The following is an 18899-nucleotide window of genomic DNA, read 5'->3' as shown; positions in this document are numbered from 1 at the left end:
AGCACATGAGGTTTTAGTTCGGGCATGTCTTGAAAATAGATTCCACAGTTCCCTGCGCCAACTGCAGAAATGCCCTGTGGTCACTTTCCCTTCTCTGCTAGCTAGCCTGGTTTCTGCTCTTCTGTCAACTGCCTGGCAGAAATGGAGAAAGGCAGAGGAACATGGAACGGATTTAATTTACTAAAAGAAATAATAAAGGAAATGTGAACGGGAACTAGTCCCATTTGAATACACCATATGCCCTTAGGTTCGGGATGGAGGGTCGTGCGCAGTCCCCCAGGCCAGATTCGCATCTGTGTCCCTGACCTGAGAGGACTGAGGTGAAAGACTGTACTCTCTCTCCTCACTCATTCTTTCCCTCTGGCCACAACTTTTGTGAGGTTTTCTTTTTGTCCCTGAAACTGTTAATGAGTGTGCCCATGTGGAAGGCTAGTCCCTGGGCCCCATTTGTCTGCATCGTGATTTGTCTCATCAAGGACTGGTGTGGTGAGAAGAGGACAAACGCCTGAGTCTTTGTTGTTTGTCTCTCTTAAGAGGAGTCCGGCCATTCAGCGTGATGGATTGTTTTTGTGACATTTGCATATGTTCAAGGAACTGTCAGTTTCAGGTACATCTTCTTTTGCCCCTCTAATATCCCAAAAGACAGCTTAGAGTCACTTCTTGGAACTCAGTGTCACAAGAAGAGCACATGTGTTTTTCTGTGTTGGGCCGTATCAGTTATCTATCTTAGAACTGAAAATAGTGACTCAGTTAAAAGGATATTCATTCAACTTGTATAGTAGTCATGACCAGGATTAGTCTCCCCTCAAGAAATACCCCTGCTTTTAAAAATAGTTTTATTTTTTTGCTTTCCAAAAAAAGAAGCTGTTGTTTGCATGCCTTAACAGTGAAAGAAGAGACATTTACCAAAGCGCTGTGCCATTTCAGGAATCGCAGCCCCTCTCGGCAGTACGTTTTGGACAGGATAGTTATAGTAAAGCTAAGATTTTCCCAATTTGACATTTTAGTATTCCTAGAGTAGAAGTTTGATTCTCCAAGAACTGTCTCAGGGACTTAGCATGACTGCTGCTCTTAAAAGTTTATAACTCGCTTTCAGGAGTTAATGCTTGGACACTGGTGGAAGTGTCGTCCCCAGTAATGATGCTGAGGGCAAATCCTTCCCCGTGAGTCAGAAGCTGTTTTCCTGAACTGATCTGGAAGAAGCCAGTATCTGTTGGGCTGATTCTGCCTCGATCTGCTCTCAGATGAGGTCCAGGTGTCTTCTCTTCCGAGTGAGCTCCAAGGAGACACCAGAGCCAGAAACCCAAAGGGTTCCCAGCCCTGGCCAGCCACCAGCCTAACACTTTAGATGCGCTTCCCCAATCTCTCTTCCTCCACCTCTGGAAGGAGCCAAAGTGTGAGATCAAAGAAAAGTGTGAGCCTAGCTTATTTTCTGTAAGATGTTCTGGTTATGCCATGTTAAGTAGCTCTTCCGTCTCATAAACATGAACTTCTCCCCTCTCCCATCCTTTTTAACTGTTCCCTAGCTTTGAAAAAACTTGAATTAACACAATGTTGTCCTTTATCAGTATTCAGCTTTTTAAAATTACTTTCTTTTCTTTTAAATACTAGAACACAACATACCTAGCCCCAAACATACCACACTTAGCAGGCTTTCTCTGTGCCTACAACAATACACAAATATATATTCACATCTCTAGGGGTTTGGGTTTTATTTTAATGGCATTATACTGTATAATTACTCAACTTCCTGTCTTTCACATAGCTGTCTACTGTGCGCATGGCTCTAGGTCGATCACATGGGGCTCACACGTGCTTCCTTAATATCCATGGTTCTTATACACCACGGTTCATTCAGCTAGCACCTATTAACAGACATTTCAGTTGTTTCCAGCTTTTTTCCTTCTTATAAACATTGCCACAATAAACATTTTTGAGAACACATTATTAGTAGTGGTGCTTTTATTTTTGTGGGTCGGAGTCCCATAGGTGGGTTAAAGGTTGTGCCCATTTATTAAATACTACCTAATTACCTTCCCAAGAGGTTGTAGCAATTCACATATCTCTCGGCAATTTAGGAGTGTCCATCTTCCCTATTCTTGCCAGTACTAGTAGTCACCGGTCTTTTTAATTTTTGCCAATTTGATGGGCAAAAAATAGTGACTACTAAGGAAGTTGACATCTTGTTTTGTGTGTATTCAACATTAATTCTTCCTTTCCTATGAATTGCCAGTTTACATCTTTGCCCACTTTTGTGCTGTTTAAATCAATGTGTAGGAACTTTAATCCCTAATATTAGGAACATTAGCCCTTTCTCATAAATGTTGCCTAGATTTTCTCCTAGTCTGTTTGTTTATTTATAGTATCTCTTTCCATATAGAAAATTTTAATTTTTGTGTAGTCAAAGTATCAGTCTTTTTCTTTGCAACTTCTGGGTTTGTTATATTCCTTAAGAAGTCAGCTTGGGAATTTTTCTCTTCCAATGATGAAAAAAAATGAACAAGTCATGTTAAATGAAAAAAGTCACAAAACAGTATGCACAACAAGGTCCTACTTTGTTTCATAAATATACATACTGTATAAATAAAATCAGTGTAGAGAATAAGATGGAATTGGAAGCAACGTTGGGGAGAGGGAGAGTAGGGAAAGCTTCATTTCCATGTATGTCTGTAATGTTTGAATTTTAGATGTGCATGTCTCACACAGGCTGCTTTTTTAAATTGAGACATAATTCCCACATCATAAAATTTACCCTACTGAAGTGAACAATTCAGTGGTTTTTAAATATAGTCACAATGTTATACAACCATCACCACTAGCTAATTGCAGAACATTTTCATCACCCTAAAAGGAAACACCGTACCCATTAGCAGTCACTCCTTACTGCCTGCTGCCCTCAACCCCAGGCAACCACAAATCTACCTTCTGTGTCTATAGATTCGCCCGTTGGACATTTTGCACAAATGGAATCTTAACAATATATGGCCTTTTGTGTCTGGCTCCTTTCACTGCAACATAATGTTTTCAAGGCTCACCCCTGCCATTGATGTACCTTGTCATGTGTTAGTGCTTTATTCCTTTTTACTGCTGAATGATACTCCATTATGTTGATCCATGCCACCTAGTGTTGACCCATTCATTGGTTGAGAGACATTTGGGTTGCTTCTACTTTGGGGCTATTATGAGTAACACTGCTATGAACACTTGAGTACAAGTTTTTTGAAGACATATGTTTTCATTTCTCTTCATTATATACCTAGGAATGGAATTACTGAATCGTGTGAAAACTCCACATTAAACCTTTTGAGGAACTACCAGACTGTTTGCAAGGTCACTGTCGCATTTTACATTCCCACCAGCAGTGTGTGAGGGATCCAATTTCTCTACATCCTCAACAACACTTGTTATTGTCCATCTTTTTTATTATGGCCTTCTAGGGGATGTGAAGTATCTTAGTGGGGTTTACAGGTTTGTTTTCAAATCTTGAAAATTATAGAAACATCACAATCATTTTCCAAGTAGTAAGCTTCTTAGTAAGGCAGTTTTGTACCTGAGGCATTTCTAATTAATTGTGGATTTTAGTAAAGAAGCACTAGTTTATTTGCACAGCCAGAAAGTATCAATTTAGTTGGGCTTGCTTTATTAAGATGTTTTATGTCGAGAGGAATAAAAGTATATTAGAGTGAGTGTGTGTGCATGAGAGAGAGAGAAAACGAGAAATAGATCCAGAGCAAACACACAAATGGTATAGAAGAGCCATGTCTGACTCTAACTCTTCCTACCCAAACACTGACTTTGAGACACATGTTGTATGTAAAATTTTTACAATCATTTTTGTGGTTTAGTGGATCAGCCATGTTTTTAGAAGTGTCTGTAGTTGATCTGCTTAATAAAAAGAAGCCTTGCTGGGCAGCGTAGAAGTCAGCCATATTTCTAATTAAAACAGCATTTTCATGTTGTCTAGAACATTCTTAGCGTCTGGAATTCCAAAGCACACTATATGTCTGGAAGAAGAAACCATGTGACAAAGATAGGGCTGACAAACAAATAATAGCACCTCATATTTATAAGGCAGTTCAAACTTTTCAAAGCACCTTCTCCACCTATTACCAATTTTATTCTTCATAGCAACCCTATAAGCTAAGTAGGGCAGGTATTATCTCCCTCTGACTCACAGATCCTCAAAGAACTTCAGGACAGAGAGAATAAAGACTTGCCTGAGGCCGGGCGCGGTGGCTCACGCCTGTAATCCCAGCACTCTGGGAGGCCGAGGTGGGTGGATTGTTTGAGCTCGGGAGTTTGAAACCAGCCTGAGCAAGAGCGAGACCCCGTCTCTACTAAAAAAAATAGAAAGAAATTATCTGGACAACTAAAAATATATAGAAAAAATTAGCCGGGCATGGTGGCGCATGCCTGTAGTCCCAGCTACTCGGGAGGCTGAGCCCAGGAGTTTGAGGTTGCTGTGAGCTAGGCTGACGCCACGGCACTCACTCTAGCCCGGGCAACACAGTGAGACTCTGTCTTAAAAAAAAAAAAAAAAAGACTCGCCTGAGCTCACACAGCTAATTAATTGCAGTATCACGACTAAATCCCAGGTGTCCTGCATTTGTGCCAGAAACTGGGCCATGAGAATAGAATGTAGAAATACAATTGTGCAGGAAACATTCCTTGGTCTGGGAGGGGAGCTTTTGTCATTGGCTTCTGCCCAGCACTGAGCTGGCTGTCGCGGTTCCAGCAGCTCTGGAATTATCCATCCAATGGGCGTCTTGCTCCGCCAGACAACTCATGGGGATCTGAGGGTCCTGTAAGAGCACAGGTGTCAAAAAGGCTTTGAGGAGCTGGCCACACCATCATTGCCTCAGGGTATCCTGTTAATATGACCCTGTTCCTGCAGGTTCCACACAACATCTGGTAGTAAAACCAAGAAACGGGATAGGAAAAAATAATTCACAACCCAGTCTTCACTGGGATTTCTGGAGGAAGTAGATGCTTGTTTCTGGCTTTTTCTGAGAATTGTGCAGCTACGTCCTGCTTCTCTTATAACCTTCACCCAGCAAACCAGAAACACCAGGCAAGTGAAGTGAGCGTTAGGAGGCATGATGAGGTGAGATAGCTATAGTACCGTCTGATCACAGCTCCGTGAAAATTATGCAAACAAAGATCACAGGGAAATCCACCAGAGCAGGAGAGTCATCATTTGGGGGGTAGAAATTGTTTTGCCCTTTTTGTATACATATTTGAATTTTCTGAAAGAAACTATACATATTATATAATTTTTAGTGATTTTTGTTTACTAAGGAGGAAGGGGCTGATGGTTTAGGCTGCAGAATGGGGGTAGTGGTTGGCAGCGGGGAGAAGTGGAGCGGGTGATTTCTGTTTGGTGAGGAGGCGCTGGCATCTCAGGGTCCAGCCTGTAGCTTCCCCGGTTCAGGCCTCGCTGGTGCAGACAGCACATGAGGAGGCATATTTAGGTTTCATGCACCATCCAGCTATCACATCTTCCTCCTACCTTTTGCCACCTCCTGAGGCCAGAGGTCCCTGGGCACACTGCAGGAACCATCAATTTCATTGACTGCTAAAGAGCGGGCACCCCCAAGAGGTCTAACCCCCCTCTGGCCATTGCTTAGCAGGGCAGTGCAAGGCCCCATGCGTAAACCAGCCTCTAGTCCTGCTCCTCCTGTTGTGTTACAGAGGGAAGTGACGAGTCAGCACTTTGCGGGAGCTGGGTAAAATCAACAGTAGCTTATCGTGCAAGCCGCGGCACCGCCCCATGGTGCCCTGTTTGGCCCTTGGCTTGCTGACTCAGTGGCTGCCCCTACCTCTCTGAGCCTCTTCTGAGAACCAAATCAGCATCCACAAATCCCACATGCTCTTCCCTTTATATACAGCCTGCTCACCCAGAGCCACGTGTGGCTGGCTGAGTATAATAAGGCCATTCACACAGGTGGTTGGCAGGACTCTTTCCTCTTGGCAGGTTGGGTATTCTGCACTATTTATGAGGGGCTAGTGAATGAAAACCAAACCACTGCTGAGCAGTGAAATCTTGGGAGAGAGAGTGAGTGTGTGGAGGGACAGTAAACAAGGTGTTAAGTCCTACTGCACCTATATGTGATTATTCTCTGGAAGAAAGAGAGAGGAGGCCCTTGACACTTCTCAATCAGCTTCCCGAGGCCAAGAGGCAGTATCTGACTTTTCAGCCCCATTTGGCAATGTTTGGGTGCCAAGAACCTGTGAGAAGAATGTTCTCCAAGGGACCAAAGGATTGGTGGCTGCTCCTTATTTCTGGAGAAGATGCCCCTTGGCTTGGAACTTACTGCTCTGAAAACAACGAATGGATGTGGTAAAGTCCCCACTGGGCCTTGCCAGCAGCACCTCAGGGAGTCCCCCACTTGTTCGTCAATGTAAGCCCTCCGTTGCTAGAGGGTAACAGAAACTTTTAAAAAGAAACACGAGTGGGGTTTATTTCACATGGAAGAAAGTCTATAGCTGACTCTTCTTTGCCTCTGACCCTCTTTAAAAAGCAGCTTGAGTTGCAACAGATCTGCTGAAATTTTATATGGCCTTTTGCTTCAGGGACTTTGAAACTAGCATTGTTGATTTTTCCTTTTTCCTGGCAGCCCTCTGTCCTGTTTCCCTAGTGTTTTATATGCACTGTCTAGATGATTTTAAACACAGTAGCTCTTGGTACAGAAGCCCTTTTGACTTTCCTCATAGCCTCAACTATAGGTATATTTTCTTTCTGAAAATACGTAAACACATTTAGAGCAGAAGCGGAATGGCTTTGTTGTCGGCAGAGGGGGAACTCCACAAGCCCCTAAGGTGCCACAACCTCTGCTGTGTGGAAACGTCCGTGTCTACAATAGACAGGTCTCTGTGTTATTGAGGCACCGTCCAGGCTCCGAGTGTCTGTTATCCAAAGGGTATAAAAGGGAAATCAAACATTCTTTCATATCGTTCTAAGCCCTGTGCAAACATAGCCTCACGGACAAAGGCCCTTCCCGAGCCCATAACAAGGAGCTGTTTGTCCCGGCTGCCTGTTTCTAGCAGTCAGAGTGGGGCTGAGCTCCGAGTGGTGTCCTGTGCTCTGCTGCGACTTTGCTTTCTTGGACCAAAATTTTACGGCTGTCATGGGACAGAGTTCCCCATGTGGAAGGTGAATCAGAGCACCCATTGGGAACCTTCAGCAAATGCCACGTCAGGCTCAGGGCTGTGAAGTAACCCGACAAAGAAATTGCACCCAACCACAGAAAAGTCAAATGATCATTTAGCATATTTGCCTTTGTGCATGGGGATTAGCCACGAACGCCAGGATCAGGACTCATGTCTGCCTGTGTCTGACGCAACCAAAGAAAAAGCCTGAGCTTAGGATAAAATATCTTCATTCTCACTCCCTGGAAGAACATAGACTTAACAATGCAGCATCTGAATACTAATGAGAGTTGGTTTCTTCTCCCAAAAATATTTTGATCTCTTAAACCCAGGCCTGCGTGTTTTTCAGGCTCCTAGGGGACACGGAGTCCGTTTGTTCTGTCTTCTAGCGCGGTGTTGTCCCATACAGCAGCCACATTCTGCACAAGGCTATCAGGCCCCTGCAGTGTGGCTAGTCTGAATTGTGAGGATAAAATACTTTCTGGATTTTGAAAATTTAGCACAGGAAAATGTAAACTATCTCAAATAATTGTGTTGTATTAAACTACAGGTTGGAATTTTTGGATCTATTGTGTTAACCAACATACATTATTAAAATCAGTTCACCTGTTTCTTTTTACTTCTTTTAATGTGGCTACTGGAAAATTTTAAGATCACGTGTGGCTCCTGATGTTTGTAGAATATTAGCGCTGTGCTGGCGCTTGAAGGAAGTTTGGGTTTGTAGCGCCACCTGCTGGCTGTCTAAGGGAGACTCGCATGTAAGCGAGGATTAAGCAGACTGAGCTGGAAAACACCTTGTTTCTTGGCCTGGCAAGATGCAACCTTCCTTTTCCAGGAGTTTCAGAAGCAGGACCAGAAGGGCACCCAAAGCCCCTGAATCATCAAGAGCCTTGGAAAGGGTGGTATCAAACTGCTCGAAAGTGCAGACCCGTGTTCTTCACCTCATGGGTGCCGAGGAGGCCCTAGAGATAGACACAGCCTGGGTTCACCCCTCACCTTTTGCACTAGGGGCTTTTACGTGCACTCTTTTTCATGGCTTGTGATTCTTTTCTTAAGAAATGTTTTGAACAGCCGTAGGGTTATAGCCAAGCATTTAACAGTACAGGGAGGACACAGATCCAGCCTCAAAAGACTGGTATCCTCTCTTTAGGGAATGCTTAATTTGCCTTGATTTGTCAGGAGTTTGAAAGTATAAATTGTGCCGATAAGGTCCCTGCATCGGTTCTCTATTGTTGCACAGCAAATCACCCCAAAACTTCCTGGCTTAAGACAATAATCATTTAACCTCTCTCACAGTTGCTGTGAGACAAGTCAATGTGATTCAGGAATCCAGGAGTGGCCCGTCTGAGCAGCTCCGGTTCAAGATCTCTCATGAGGCTGAAGTCAGATGTTGGCTGGGGCTGCCTGATCTGAAGGTTTGACTGGGGCTGGAGGCTCCATTTCCAAGGGGGCTCGTTCACACGACTGGCGAGGTGATGCTGGTTGTTGGCTGCAGACATCGGCTCCTCTCCACCTGGGCCTCTCTACAGAGCTGCTTGCGTGTCCTCAAGTCAGGCAGCTGGTTCCCTCCAGAGCAAGCAGTGTAAGAGGCCTAAGGGGAAGATGCAGTGCCTTTTGTGACCTAGCCTCCTAAATTATACGTCATCACTTCCATTGCATTCTGTTGGTCAAAAGGCAGGAAAAGGCACCCTACCTCTCAGTAAAGGAATGTCAGCTTTACGTTGTAAAAGGAAACATGAGATGGGATGGCCATTTTTGGAAAACACAATCAGCCGAAGTGCCAAACACTTACATAGCACTATACAGCAAAAAAGAAAAAAAATGCCCCATTTTTTAGATGAGGAAATTAAGGCTCAGAAAGAATGATTTGCCTGCAGTCTCATGACTGGTGAGGAGGATTAAAGCCCAGTCCTTCTGACGCCGGGTCTGCGCTGGTGGAGTCTATCGAAGTTATCTCCGTATCCTGCCCTGATGCTGTTGTAACTAAGACTCACACTGATGGTTGTGTTTTTCCAGCATCTTCAAAATGTGTGGGGCTCTCTTCATTCCAGTACTTTAGATAAGTCTTTTGTTATCTCCCTATAATTTGTCATTTCATTGAGTTAGGCTAAAGAGTCTTATGGAAGTAGATTTCAGCTAACTATAGAGTCCTTACAAGAGTGCTACAGCGGTGGAAGATGACACATTTTTCAATATTTCCATGCCTTCTGCTTCAAAACTCTCAGGAATGATAACATTATAACATTTATGTGTTCTTAATTCTGTCCAGATATTACATCTAATTTGTACTTGAACAGGGAAGAATTCATCACTGCTTGCTTTCAGTAGTGTCCATATTACTTGGTCATCTTAAAAAGGAGGTTTTACCATTTTTTTGATGTTAATCTTAAAAAGGAGGTTTTACCATTTTTTTGATGTTTAACCTGCCATAATTAAAACTAAAATCCAGCTGCCATACTCATATTCTATTATGCTTGGTTTCAGGTCAAACTTCCTTTTCCTGTAGATCAAATCACAGATCTTCCAAGGAACGATTTCCAGATGATGATTAAGATGCACAAGCTAACCTCAGAACAGCTCGAGTTCATTCACGATGTCCGGCGGCGCAGCAAGAACCGCATCGCAGCCCAGCGCTGCCGCAAGAGGAAACTGGACTGTATTCAGAATTTAGAATGTGAAATCCGCAAATTGGTGAGTCGTGATCAGCAACCCGAAGTGGCCAGAACTAATGAAAAGTTACAGCAGTGAAGGTTGACAAAGTAGAGAGAAGGGTCACCCTTCCGGGAAGTTTGGGTTTATTTTTAAACAGAGTTCTCAACAGCAGTAATAGCGTTACGTCTGCAGGGTGTGTAATAGTCTGTCAATATTTTACATCCTTCAGCCATTCTGTAAAGGTAGTTCTTTTTCATTTTCCATTTGACACAGAATAAAAGCTGGTGTTTATTGCCTGTGTCTGTGGGCCAGGTAGTCTTCTAAACTGTTTTTGTGGAATCACATTTGATCCTCACACTAACCCTGTGACTTAGGGACTGTTTTATCTTGTTTACAGAGGAGGAAACTAGGACGCAGAGAAATTAGGTAACTTCCCAGTGCACAGCAGGGCTTGAATGCAAACCCAGGTGTGTGACTGCAGATTGTGTGTTTCTTACCACTGCCTTCTCCTGCCTCCCGGCAGAAGGGTGTGGGTTGGAGAGAGAACACCCCATTGCTCAGCCAGGTGATCTCATGTGCCCCTTGCAGCCCCAGAGTCCTTCTGTTTGCAATTCTGCCTCCAAGGGACTGCCCGATCCTCCCTGTGCCTGAGCATGTTCTGTCTCAGGGACCAGACTTGCCCGTACTCAGAGCTGCGTGCCCCCACTCCCTCTCCTTGATAAGCAACCTTAAGTTACAGGCAATAAATGCAGGTGGCCTCTTGCTCCTGACTGTGGCTTTGAAGGCAATCGAGGGGTCGACCTCCTTCATCTCGACTTTCCGGTCGGCCAAATACTGGAAACTCATCTCAGGTGCCATGTCTGTGTCAAGCTGAAGAAGAGGGAGGCTGCATGATGTGATCCTGATCCTAGTTTGGGTCCTCAGACTACTTGCAGCAATCTTTTGCCTCATGCAAAGCCACCGTCCTGATGAGAACCTAAGAGTGAGGATGAGATGTTTGGAAAGCACAAAGAAATGGCATATGTTATCAAGATAGCCCTGGACTTCAGGGTCTTTTTTTTTTTTTTCTAGTTAACACCCACCAAGCAGGAGAAATCTGCCTGTGTGCAATAGCTCCCATCCCCAGCAAAGTCAAGCACAAGCTCTTCAGCAAGACATCTCTGCCCTCTGGCTCAGTCTGTAGCTGCTCCTCCAGCGTCACCTCCCACGGCCTTCCTAGGACTTGACCCACAATTACATCGAGCTGTCTGCAGTGCCCCCACCTCTCCTGCTGTCTCACGCCTCTGTGCTGTGCCGTGCCCCCTCCCCTTCTTCCTTGGGCATTCCTCTGCTTTCTCTGACCCTTTCCATTATTCTTTAAGAGTCATGTCATGAATCACCTCTCCAGGAAGCAGAGCGACTGTCCCAGTTCCCAGTTAGGCCAGGCACCTGCCCTGGGAAGCCTGACCTGACCTCTGGCTTGGTGCCTGTCACTTAGTCTTGAATTATCTGTGTATGTGCCTGTGTCTCCAGCACCCGGCCCTCGACTATAGGTTCCTCAGGGACAAGGACGGTATCCTGATCATCTCTGAATATCCAGTATTGGGCCCATTGTTGGCTCTCAGGAAGTGTCGATTGCCCCTCACATTTACTGGAAATTGTGACTATTCAGATATGGACATTATGAATTTCCTCTTTCTTTAAAATTTTTCTGTAATGTTGTCTAACAACAAGAAAATTTAACATAAACCACCTAAGGGAACAGACATTGCTGCTGGTGAGTGTGAGCCCACCGGGTGTGAGTATATGGGTCTTAGGCACATGTCTGTAGTAATTCTTGCCCTGCGCGCCTCTTTAAGTAGTAGAGTAATCGCAGTCACCCATATTTGAGAAATGCCTGGTTTTAGTAATTAGCATGTGCTTGGTGTGATCTTTTAATGCTGAACAAATAAAATGTAAGCCACACACCAGGCAGGTAACTGAAGCACTTTGCTAGCTGATAAACCAAGAGGGCATCTCTGAGTTCTCCACCCGCTTTCAGGCAACTCCTTAAATAATATGCTGCGTGTCAGTGCGGACGAGAGTTCCACATGCCCATCAGTGTTCATCGGTGACTGAGAGCTTCATGCTCTTGACCAAGGCATGATTTTTACTGCCTTTCCCGCAGAGCCAAAGCACGGTCACACACGGCACCTCGTTTCCTTCCCGCTAGACAGTGGCCCGGAGCATTCAGCGATGCGCAGGCCTGGAGAGGTCAGTGCCTTGGCCAAGACGATGTGGCTGAACTGAGCCTGGGATTCCTCTCCTGGTGCCCGACAGTGTTGCCCCCCACGTTGCAGATTTCCAGGTTAGAAGGAGAGAGGTCCAGGGTGCAGGGCCACGCATGCAACATTTCTTTCCCCAAGGAGACCTCCCAGATGTGCTTTGTTTCTTATCCGCCACCCTGCGGGGGGCTGCTGTGCCCACTCGCCTGGTCTGAGTGGCGGGGACGGTGCTGGCGGGCGGGCAGCCGCCTCCGCCCGGTCCCCAGCGGCGCGCTCCCGCCCCACTCCCGCCTCCCACCCCCGCCACTCAGCTGTTGCATCCTTGCATAATGTATTTCTCTCGAGCTGTACTTGTACATCTGTTTATTTTTCATGTTTAAAACATGTTTTCTTGATAAATTTATAAATATTTTAGCAGGTGCCCTTTCCCCAGTAAATCTCTCTCCGACACACACGCCCACACCGCCTGCCAGACTGCGTTTGTGGTTGTGTTACCGCACGTGCAGCTCCGTGTAGGGGACCCGTCCCTTGGGCATGTCGTGTGCTCGTTCCTCTCTCTCCATCCTCCTCCACCCATTTTCTCTCCCATCCTCGCCTCGCCCCCCTTCCCGCCCGCGCCCAGGGCTGGTGAGGACGCGCCTTCACACTGCTGCCCAGGCCGCTTTCTTCATCCCTTCCCCTCCTCCTCTCTCCTCCACAGATGCGGGTGGTAAACCGTAGGTATTCTCCTCTCTGGGGCTGAATTCATCTCTCCGATGGGGCGACGGGTTGTAGTAACACAGAGCATAGGTAGGATTTTGTTTAAGGGGGAAAACATCTCAGAACTTGGGCTAGTACGTGAGGGCTCAGGCTCCACACGTCTGTCCCCCCTTCCATGTCCAGGGAGAGTCACTGCTGGAGGTTCTCTGCGCACTTCCCAGCTGTCCCCAGGGGCATCCGCCGTGGTCCGTCTGTGCTGCTGCCAAGGCCAGAGAGCCTGCTCGTGTTAGGTTGAACCATATGAAATTGCTGATGGTCGACTATTTTTGTTTAGTTTTTTTAACTATAGACTCACCTTTTTAGGAGCAGTTTTAGGTTCACAGCAAAGTTGAACAGAATATACGGGGAGTTCCCACACGCACAGCCTCCCCGACCAGCAGCACCCCCACCAGGGTGGCACATTCGCTACGACTGATGAGCCTACATGGATACGTTGTTATCCCTCAGAGCCAGTAGTTTACATCAGGGTTCACCCTGGGTGCTGTACAATCCACAGGTTTGGACAAATGCATGATGATATCTATCTACCATCATAGCATCCCTCAGACTAGTTTCACTGCCCCAGAAATCCTCTGTGCTCTGCCTACTCGTCCCTCCCGCCCTTCACTGAACCCTGGCAACCACTGGTCGTCTTCTTTAGTTTTGGCTTTTCAGAATGTCATATCATTGGAATTAGTCCATTTTTTTCCTTCAAAAATGGCAACCTAATACATTTGAGGGAGATTTTCAGCCACAAAATTTGGGACTCAGAGTTCCAGTTAATTCTCTACAAACCCCAAATTCCAGGAAACCAGAACATTTACTCCCTGAAGTTTTCTGGTTGGTGGTGGTTTGCTGGACACTTGCCTGGCCTCAGAGAAGGAGGAAGAGACATCAGTGGCACCTCCGAATGGGAGGCTCAGATAGGAGATGGGGCAGGAGCGTGTGTCCAGGCGCCATGGATGTGTGTCTTTCATGTTGTACATTATAATGTAACTCATGGATGATCCATGTGTTATATTAAAATGTAGAATGCAGAAATGGGCTGGAAAACTCCCAGAAACAAGGCCTTGTGTCCTCCACTTCGGGCTTGATGGAACCTTGTCTTTTCTCCTCTGTCGTCCAGGTGTGTGAGAAAGAGAAACTGTTGTCAGAGAGGAATCAGCTGAAAGCATGCATGGGGGAACTGTTGGACAACTTCTCCTGCCTCTCCCAGGAAGTCTGCCGAGATATCCAGAGCCCAGAGCAGATCCAGGCCCTGCACCGGTACTGCCCTGTCCTCAGACCCATGGATCTCCCCACAGCCTCCAGTATTAACCCCGCATCCTTGAGTGTCGAGCAGAACCTTGCAGCCTCCCAGTGTGCAGTGGGGGAGAATGTGCCCTGCTGCTTGGAGCCTGGTGCGGCTCCCCCCGGGCCCCCTTGGGCACCCAGCAATGCCTCCGAGAACTGTACCTCTGGGAGGAGGCTGGACGGCACTGACCCGGGAACCTTCTCAGAGAGAGGACCTCCTCTTGAACCCAGAAGCCAAACGGTGACCGTGGACTTCTGCCAGGAAATGACTGATAAGTGTACAACTGACGAACAGCCCAGGAAAGATTTCACCTAATGACTCGGATCTGCCTCCCAATCCTCACACCTCTCCCATCCAGGTGTTCTTCAGTCAGCCTGTGGCACTGTTCATCTGTTGTCTCGAAGAACCAAGAACGAAATTGGTGCACACTACAGCGGTCTTAGCAGCAATACTGTTCCGAAGTATTCCCTCCTCATTCGAGCAGGAGTGCTAGAGAGTTACCTTCACAATGGTGCTACCCCTTGCTCAGGCGAGGAAAGACAACAGTGACGACACTGTCTGTCTGTGGCTTAATTCAGTCTTCACAGGGATAGACTACAACACCTCTAGGACCCAACCACGGATTTTTTTTCTCAGTGGCCCATGTCACAAACCCTATCTCAGGAATTTCTTCTGAATGTTCAATTTTTTTCATTGAAGACAGCTTCTATACACATCAAAGTTTTATAGCTAGACTGTACATATTATATATAATATATATAAAATATATGTATCTCCATATGCAAAAGTCCTGCATGCCTGAATTTTCTCATCCTAAAACTGGAAACTTCATTTCTCATTTATAAACAGGTTCCAACATTCCTCTTATTTTGTCTCTGATGCTAGAACTAGTTTGGTAACTGTTAACATGGTCATTTTTCTTGCTTCGCAGTTCAGTTCAATTGTACTTATTTATGGACAAAATGCAATGTTGGAAGCTTTTTTTTAAGGTTTTATTTCGGACCTTTTTTTTTGTTGGTTTGGTTTGGTTTTGGCCCCACCAAATGGTGTCATTTGAGCATTGTGGGTTTGTTTCTTGTTTTGGGTTTTTTTTTTTTTTTTCCTTGCAGATACTGTACAGTAATGGTCAACTTTGCCACTTGCACTGAGTTTTGGGTCAAACCTATTTTCTTAAATGAAGTTGTAACTTCAGTATAACTCAAGTATACTGTATATTCTTTGCTTTTAGTTAAAAAGTAAAACATTTTAGCTAATTAAAAAGCACTCAGGTGATAATTATGTAGGAAAAACAATCTTGCCAAATAATGAATTCATCCTAGGATGTGTAGACAATAATCTGCTTGAATATTTTTATATTTCACCTCCTCCCCACCTTTCCCTAAGCAAAGTTTAAATGCAGATAGAGAGTTCAGAGTTGATGCTGGATGTTCAGGTAAGTGGGGAGAGTTTGGACATCTCACTCAAAAGTACATCAAAACAGCAGGAATTCATGCTTTTAGACCAGAACTCAGCAGGCATTGGCTCCTAGCAATCCAGTTAGAACTGTTTTCTCACCCAGGGAGTAAGTCCCATTCATTTCAACACTTCATCAGGCCTCAGCCTGCTCTTGGAAGTGTTGTGCAGTAGAACCTTCTCCTCTGAAGGACACGGCTGGCCAGCCACCCTGCCTTCCTACCCAGGATCAGCCTCCCAGGACATCTTGCCTGAGGGGATTTGAATCGCAGCCCCAAAGGTCCTGCCCTTAAGTGGCAGTGCCCCGGTTAATGCAGCCCACCCAGTGTAGGAGAGAGCAGGGCAGACTCGAGCCTGAGATCCATCCCTTCTACAGGCTGATACATTTCTTTCTCCTTTCCTTCTCCAAATGCTTTGAGTTGTATTCTGAGGTTCTTCTGCCAGTCTCTTGTCTGAAGGCAGACTTCATTCTGAGGCTTTGGACCAGACGTCACCAGGAGCCCTCCCTGTTTCCTTCCCTAGTCACACACATACCCTCCCCTCACCCGAAGATAATTTTCTTCTCTTGCTGCAAAACTGGTTGGCTTGCAACCCAGAGCAGCTTCCCTTGTCCTTGGGGGCGTGTTGGCCCCTGGGCACGTTTACAGGAAGGTGTGCCCCAAAGGAGGAGGAATCAGCTCCCTCCCTCCAATGGTCCTCAGCCTCCCTCAGTCCGGTGCTGAGGGCCACTCCAGCCTGGCTGGGGAAGAGAGTCCTGAGCGGTTTGATGTGGGGATGGGGTGGTGGGCAGTGGGGAATAGATGGTTGACTTTGTTTCTTTATTTGTGCCATTGTTTGGACAATTTTAAAGCTGCATGTAAAAGGGGAAATTAGTATACGATGTAGGCAAAAAGTGAAATCATAGTATCATATGTTTTAGTATTATTAACTTTTTTCTGTACAAATATTAGCGCTAAATGTTTAAATATGTATGAATGCCAGAAATTTGTTGGTTCATGCAGTAGGATAAAAAAAAAAAGGCTTTTCTTTTAAAATGGTTCCACTTTTAAAACCTGCCTCTGGGTTTTTGTTTTTTCTCATGTGTGTATGTATGTGTGTGTGAGACAGATTTTGATAAAGCTCTGTGTCGGAGCTGCTGTTTTCGTTATGGTTGTTGGAATTTCTTGGCCTAGTAGAATGGTTCTGTGCTTCACCATGAGTTTGCCTTTGTAGAAAACTGGTGACAGCTAGAATTTAAACTCAGTGTGAACCACGTGATACTTCACAGGTATGTGTTATGGTGGAGGAGTCAGCGGACAGTATTTTGTTTTTTAACTCTCTTGTTGCCTTTTTAAGTGACCTCTTCTCTTCTTTTAAAAAAGGAATGTTTTCTGCTCATATCATAACCAGGTCCAAACCAGCTTCCTGGCACCATTTACCCTGGTGACAACTCACGTGCAACTGGTAGTCTTGACCACATTCCACCCGTTTCCCCAGGCTTCTGTGGTTCCACAGCCCAGACCTGTGTGGCAGCCATTTCCGGGAGGGGTGGAGTCTCTTTGTTTCTCCCCTAACTCTCTCCTCCTCCCACCAGCCCCTGCCATAGGAACTGGTTAAACACGATGCTCTAAAAACTGTCTTTCTCTTTCTTAGGGATTTTTAACAAGTTATTTCATTCATTATCCACCGTGAACAGTGACTAGCTTTGTGCAGTTGTTCATGTGACGTGTGTGTGTCTTTTACTGTTCTGAACTGTGTGCTTGTCAAAATTATTTCTGGGTTGATTCGAAAGGAGGACTCGCTGGGGACCAGAATCCAAATTGCCTCAAGTGGAATTTAAAACCCAGCCTGTCTCCTTTCCCTGAGATCCCTTAGTCAACCCCATGCCTTTTATGAACATCAAAAGCAAGTGAACACCAAGGAATAGTGTTCGCCCAATTTGGTGACATTTAATTGTGTCTTTAAGGACCCTCCCACCATGGGCTGTTTAGGATCCTGGTGACAGCCTCCTGGGATCTCCAAATGGCTGGGGTAGGGATGGTTGCTGGGGCAGAGCCAGTGGAGGTGACCCTGAGACTAATTAGCATCCCACCTAAGTCTAGTCCTCCCCTGGGATCTGCCTTGATCTTACTTGTTTCTCCAGACAACCTCCCTTCATCCAAATTGGTCAGGCTTTGGGCAGGTGAGTGCTTTGCTATATGTGTTTGTTTCTCTGCGTTATCTGGGGGTGCCTTGAATAAAATTGAACTTCATTACATACTGATTCTGGAACAAAACAGTCACAAAAACTTTAAAAAAAAAAAAAAGCTGGCAAAATTACTAGGCTTGATGGAACTGCTACTTCTCTTCTGAGTTCCCTAATGACTCAGGCGTCAGAGGTGATGCTGCAGTAGAAAAATGTTGTTTTGTGTGTTGTACAAGTAATTTATTAACTGTCTTTCTAAAGGTATGCTGCTTTTAAGATGCACTATCATTTTGGATGTAATCCTTGTATTGCTTTTCCAAGGAAATAAAAAAAGGCTAGTGATCAGTATGCCAACTGCCACTGCTCCTTCAAAAGGAGCCCAGGACCAGCCGCAGGACTGCGTGAGAGGACTGGCTAAAGTTAAGTGTGCACAATGTGAAGTTTAATGCTGACGTCAAGAAGCCTAAACCCACACTTTCGCTTTTAATATTTTATGGTTACTATTAAAGAAGAAAAAGAAGAAACAAACAAACGTTTGACTATGATAAGCCTTTTAAGAAACTGAAAAATCCTGTCCCAGGAAGCTGCTCTAGATCTTATGGAGCAGCATAATCCTCTTAAAATGAGTAAAAGCCGCCTGCAGAGTTTCTCAAATCCCCCTTTGGCTACGTATTTCCATACATTATGCCCTATTTAAACTAGGAACTGACTCCAAACTGCTCCGCTGTTGCTTACAGTGCAGGAGTCGTCAGATCTACAAGGGAGCAAGAATCAAGTTTGGTCTTCAAATCACTGTAAATAGACTAAAGAACAAGATTTTTTTTTTTTTTTTTTGAAGAATAAAGCTATTCACTGTATCATGAGTTAGTGTCTCTTCCCAAAATTGAGGATTTTGTTGCAAGTTCAATTTCTGGAGAGTCAGTCCACAGTACAACGCCCTGTGTGGGGTTGGTATCCATACAGAAGTCTGTGTGCATGGAGGCATTCTGTGTTCAAAGTGTATGTTTATAATACTACCCGAGCCATCTCATGACCCAAGCATCAAAGACTGATGCTGTAGAATAGAATTTATTTGTACACAAATAGCGTGTGCAAATAGTATTTGTACATAGAAAAGACTTATTGTGGCAGATTAAGGATAAGTTATTCAACAGACGGTGCAAAAACATTACTTGCAAAGAAAAGTAAGTTTATAGTATTTTCCTAC

The 18899-nt window shown here is 45.1% G+C and overlaps 1 protein-coding gene across 2 annotated transcripts in view; it reads left to right on the top strand.

Moving 5' to 3' along the window:
* Nucleotides 1-15163, top strand: part of BACH2 (BTB and CNC homology 1, basic leucine zipper transcription factor 2) — a 253260-nt gene extending 238097 nt beyond the window's left edge. The window contains exons 4-5 of one of the 2 annotated variants that reach the window (XM_012638253.1): nt 9634-9840; nt 13909-15163. In XM_012638253.1, coding sequence (XP_012493707.1) covers nt 9634-9840; nt 13909-14391 — 690 coding nt within the window. In that variant the 3' untranslated portion in view covers nt 14392-15163. The remainder of the gene's footprint in view (nt 1-9633; nt 9841-13908) is intronic. The other variant, XM_012638252.1, reaches the window with a different exon arrangement.
* Nucleotides 15164-18899: the final 3736 nt, after the last annotated feature.

Source organism: Propithecus coquereli, unplaced genomic scaffold, assembly GCF_000956105.1.
Source record: "Propithecus coquereli isolate 6110/MARCELLA unplaced genomic scaffold, Pcoq_1.0 Scaffold127, whole genome shotgun sequence".
NCBI classification, from domain to species: Eukaryota; Metazoa; Chordata; class Mammalia; order Primates; family Indriidae; genus Propithecus; species Propithecus coquereli.
The sequence above is the reverse complement of the archived record's forward strand: the minus strand, read 5'-3'. Positions and strand labels throughout refer to the sequence as shown.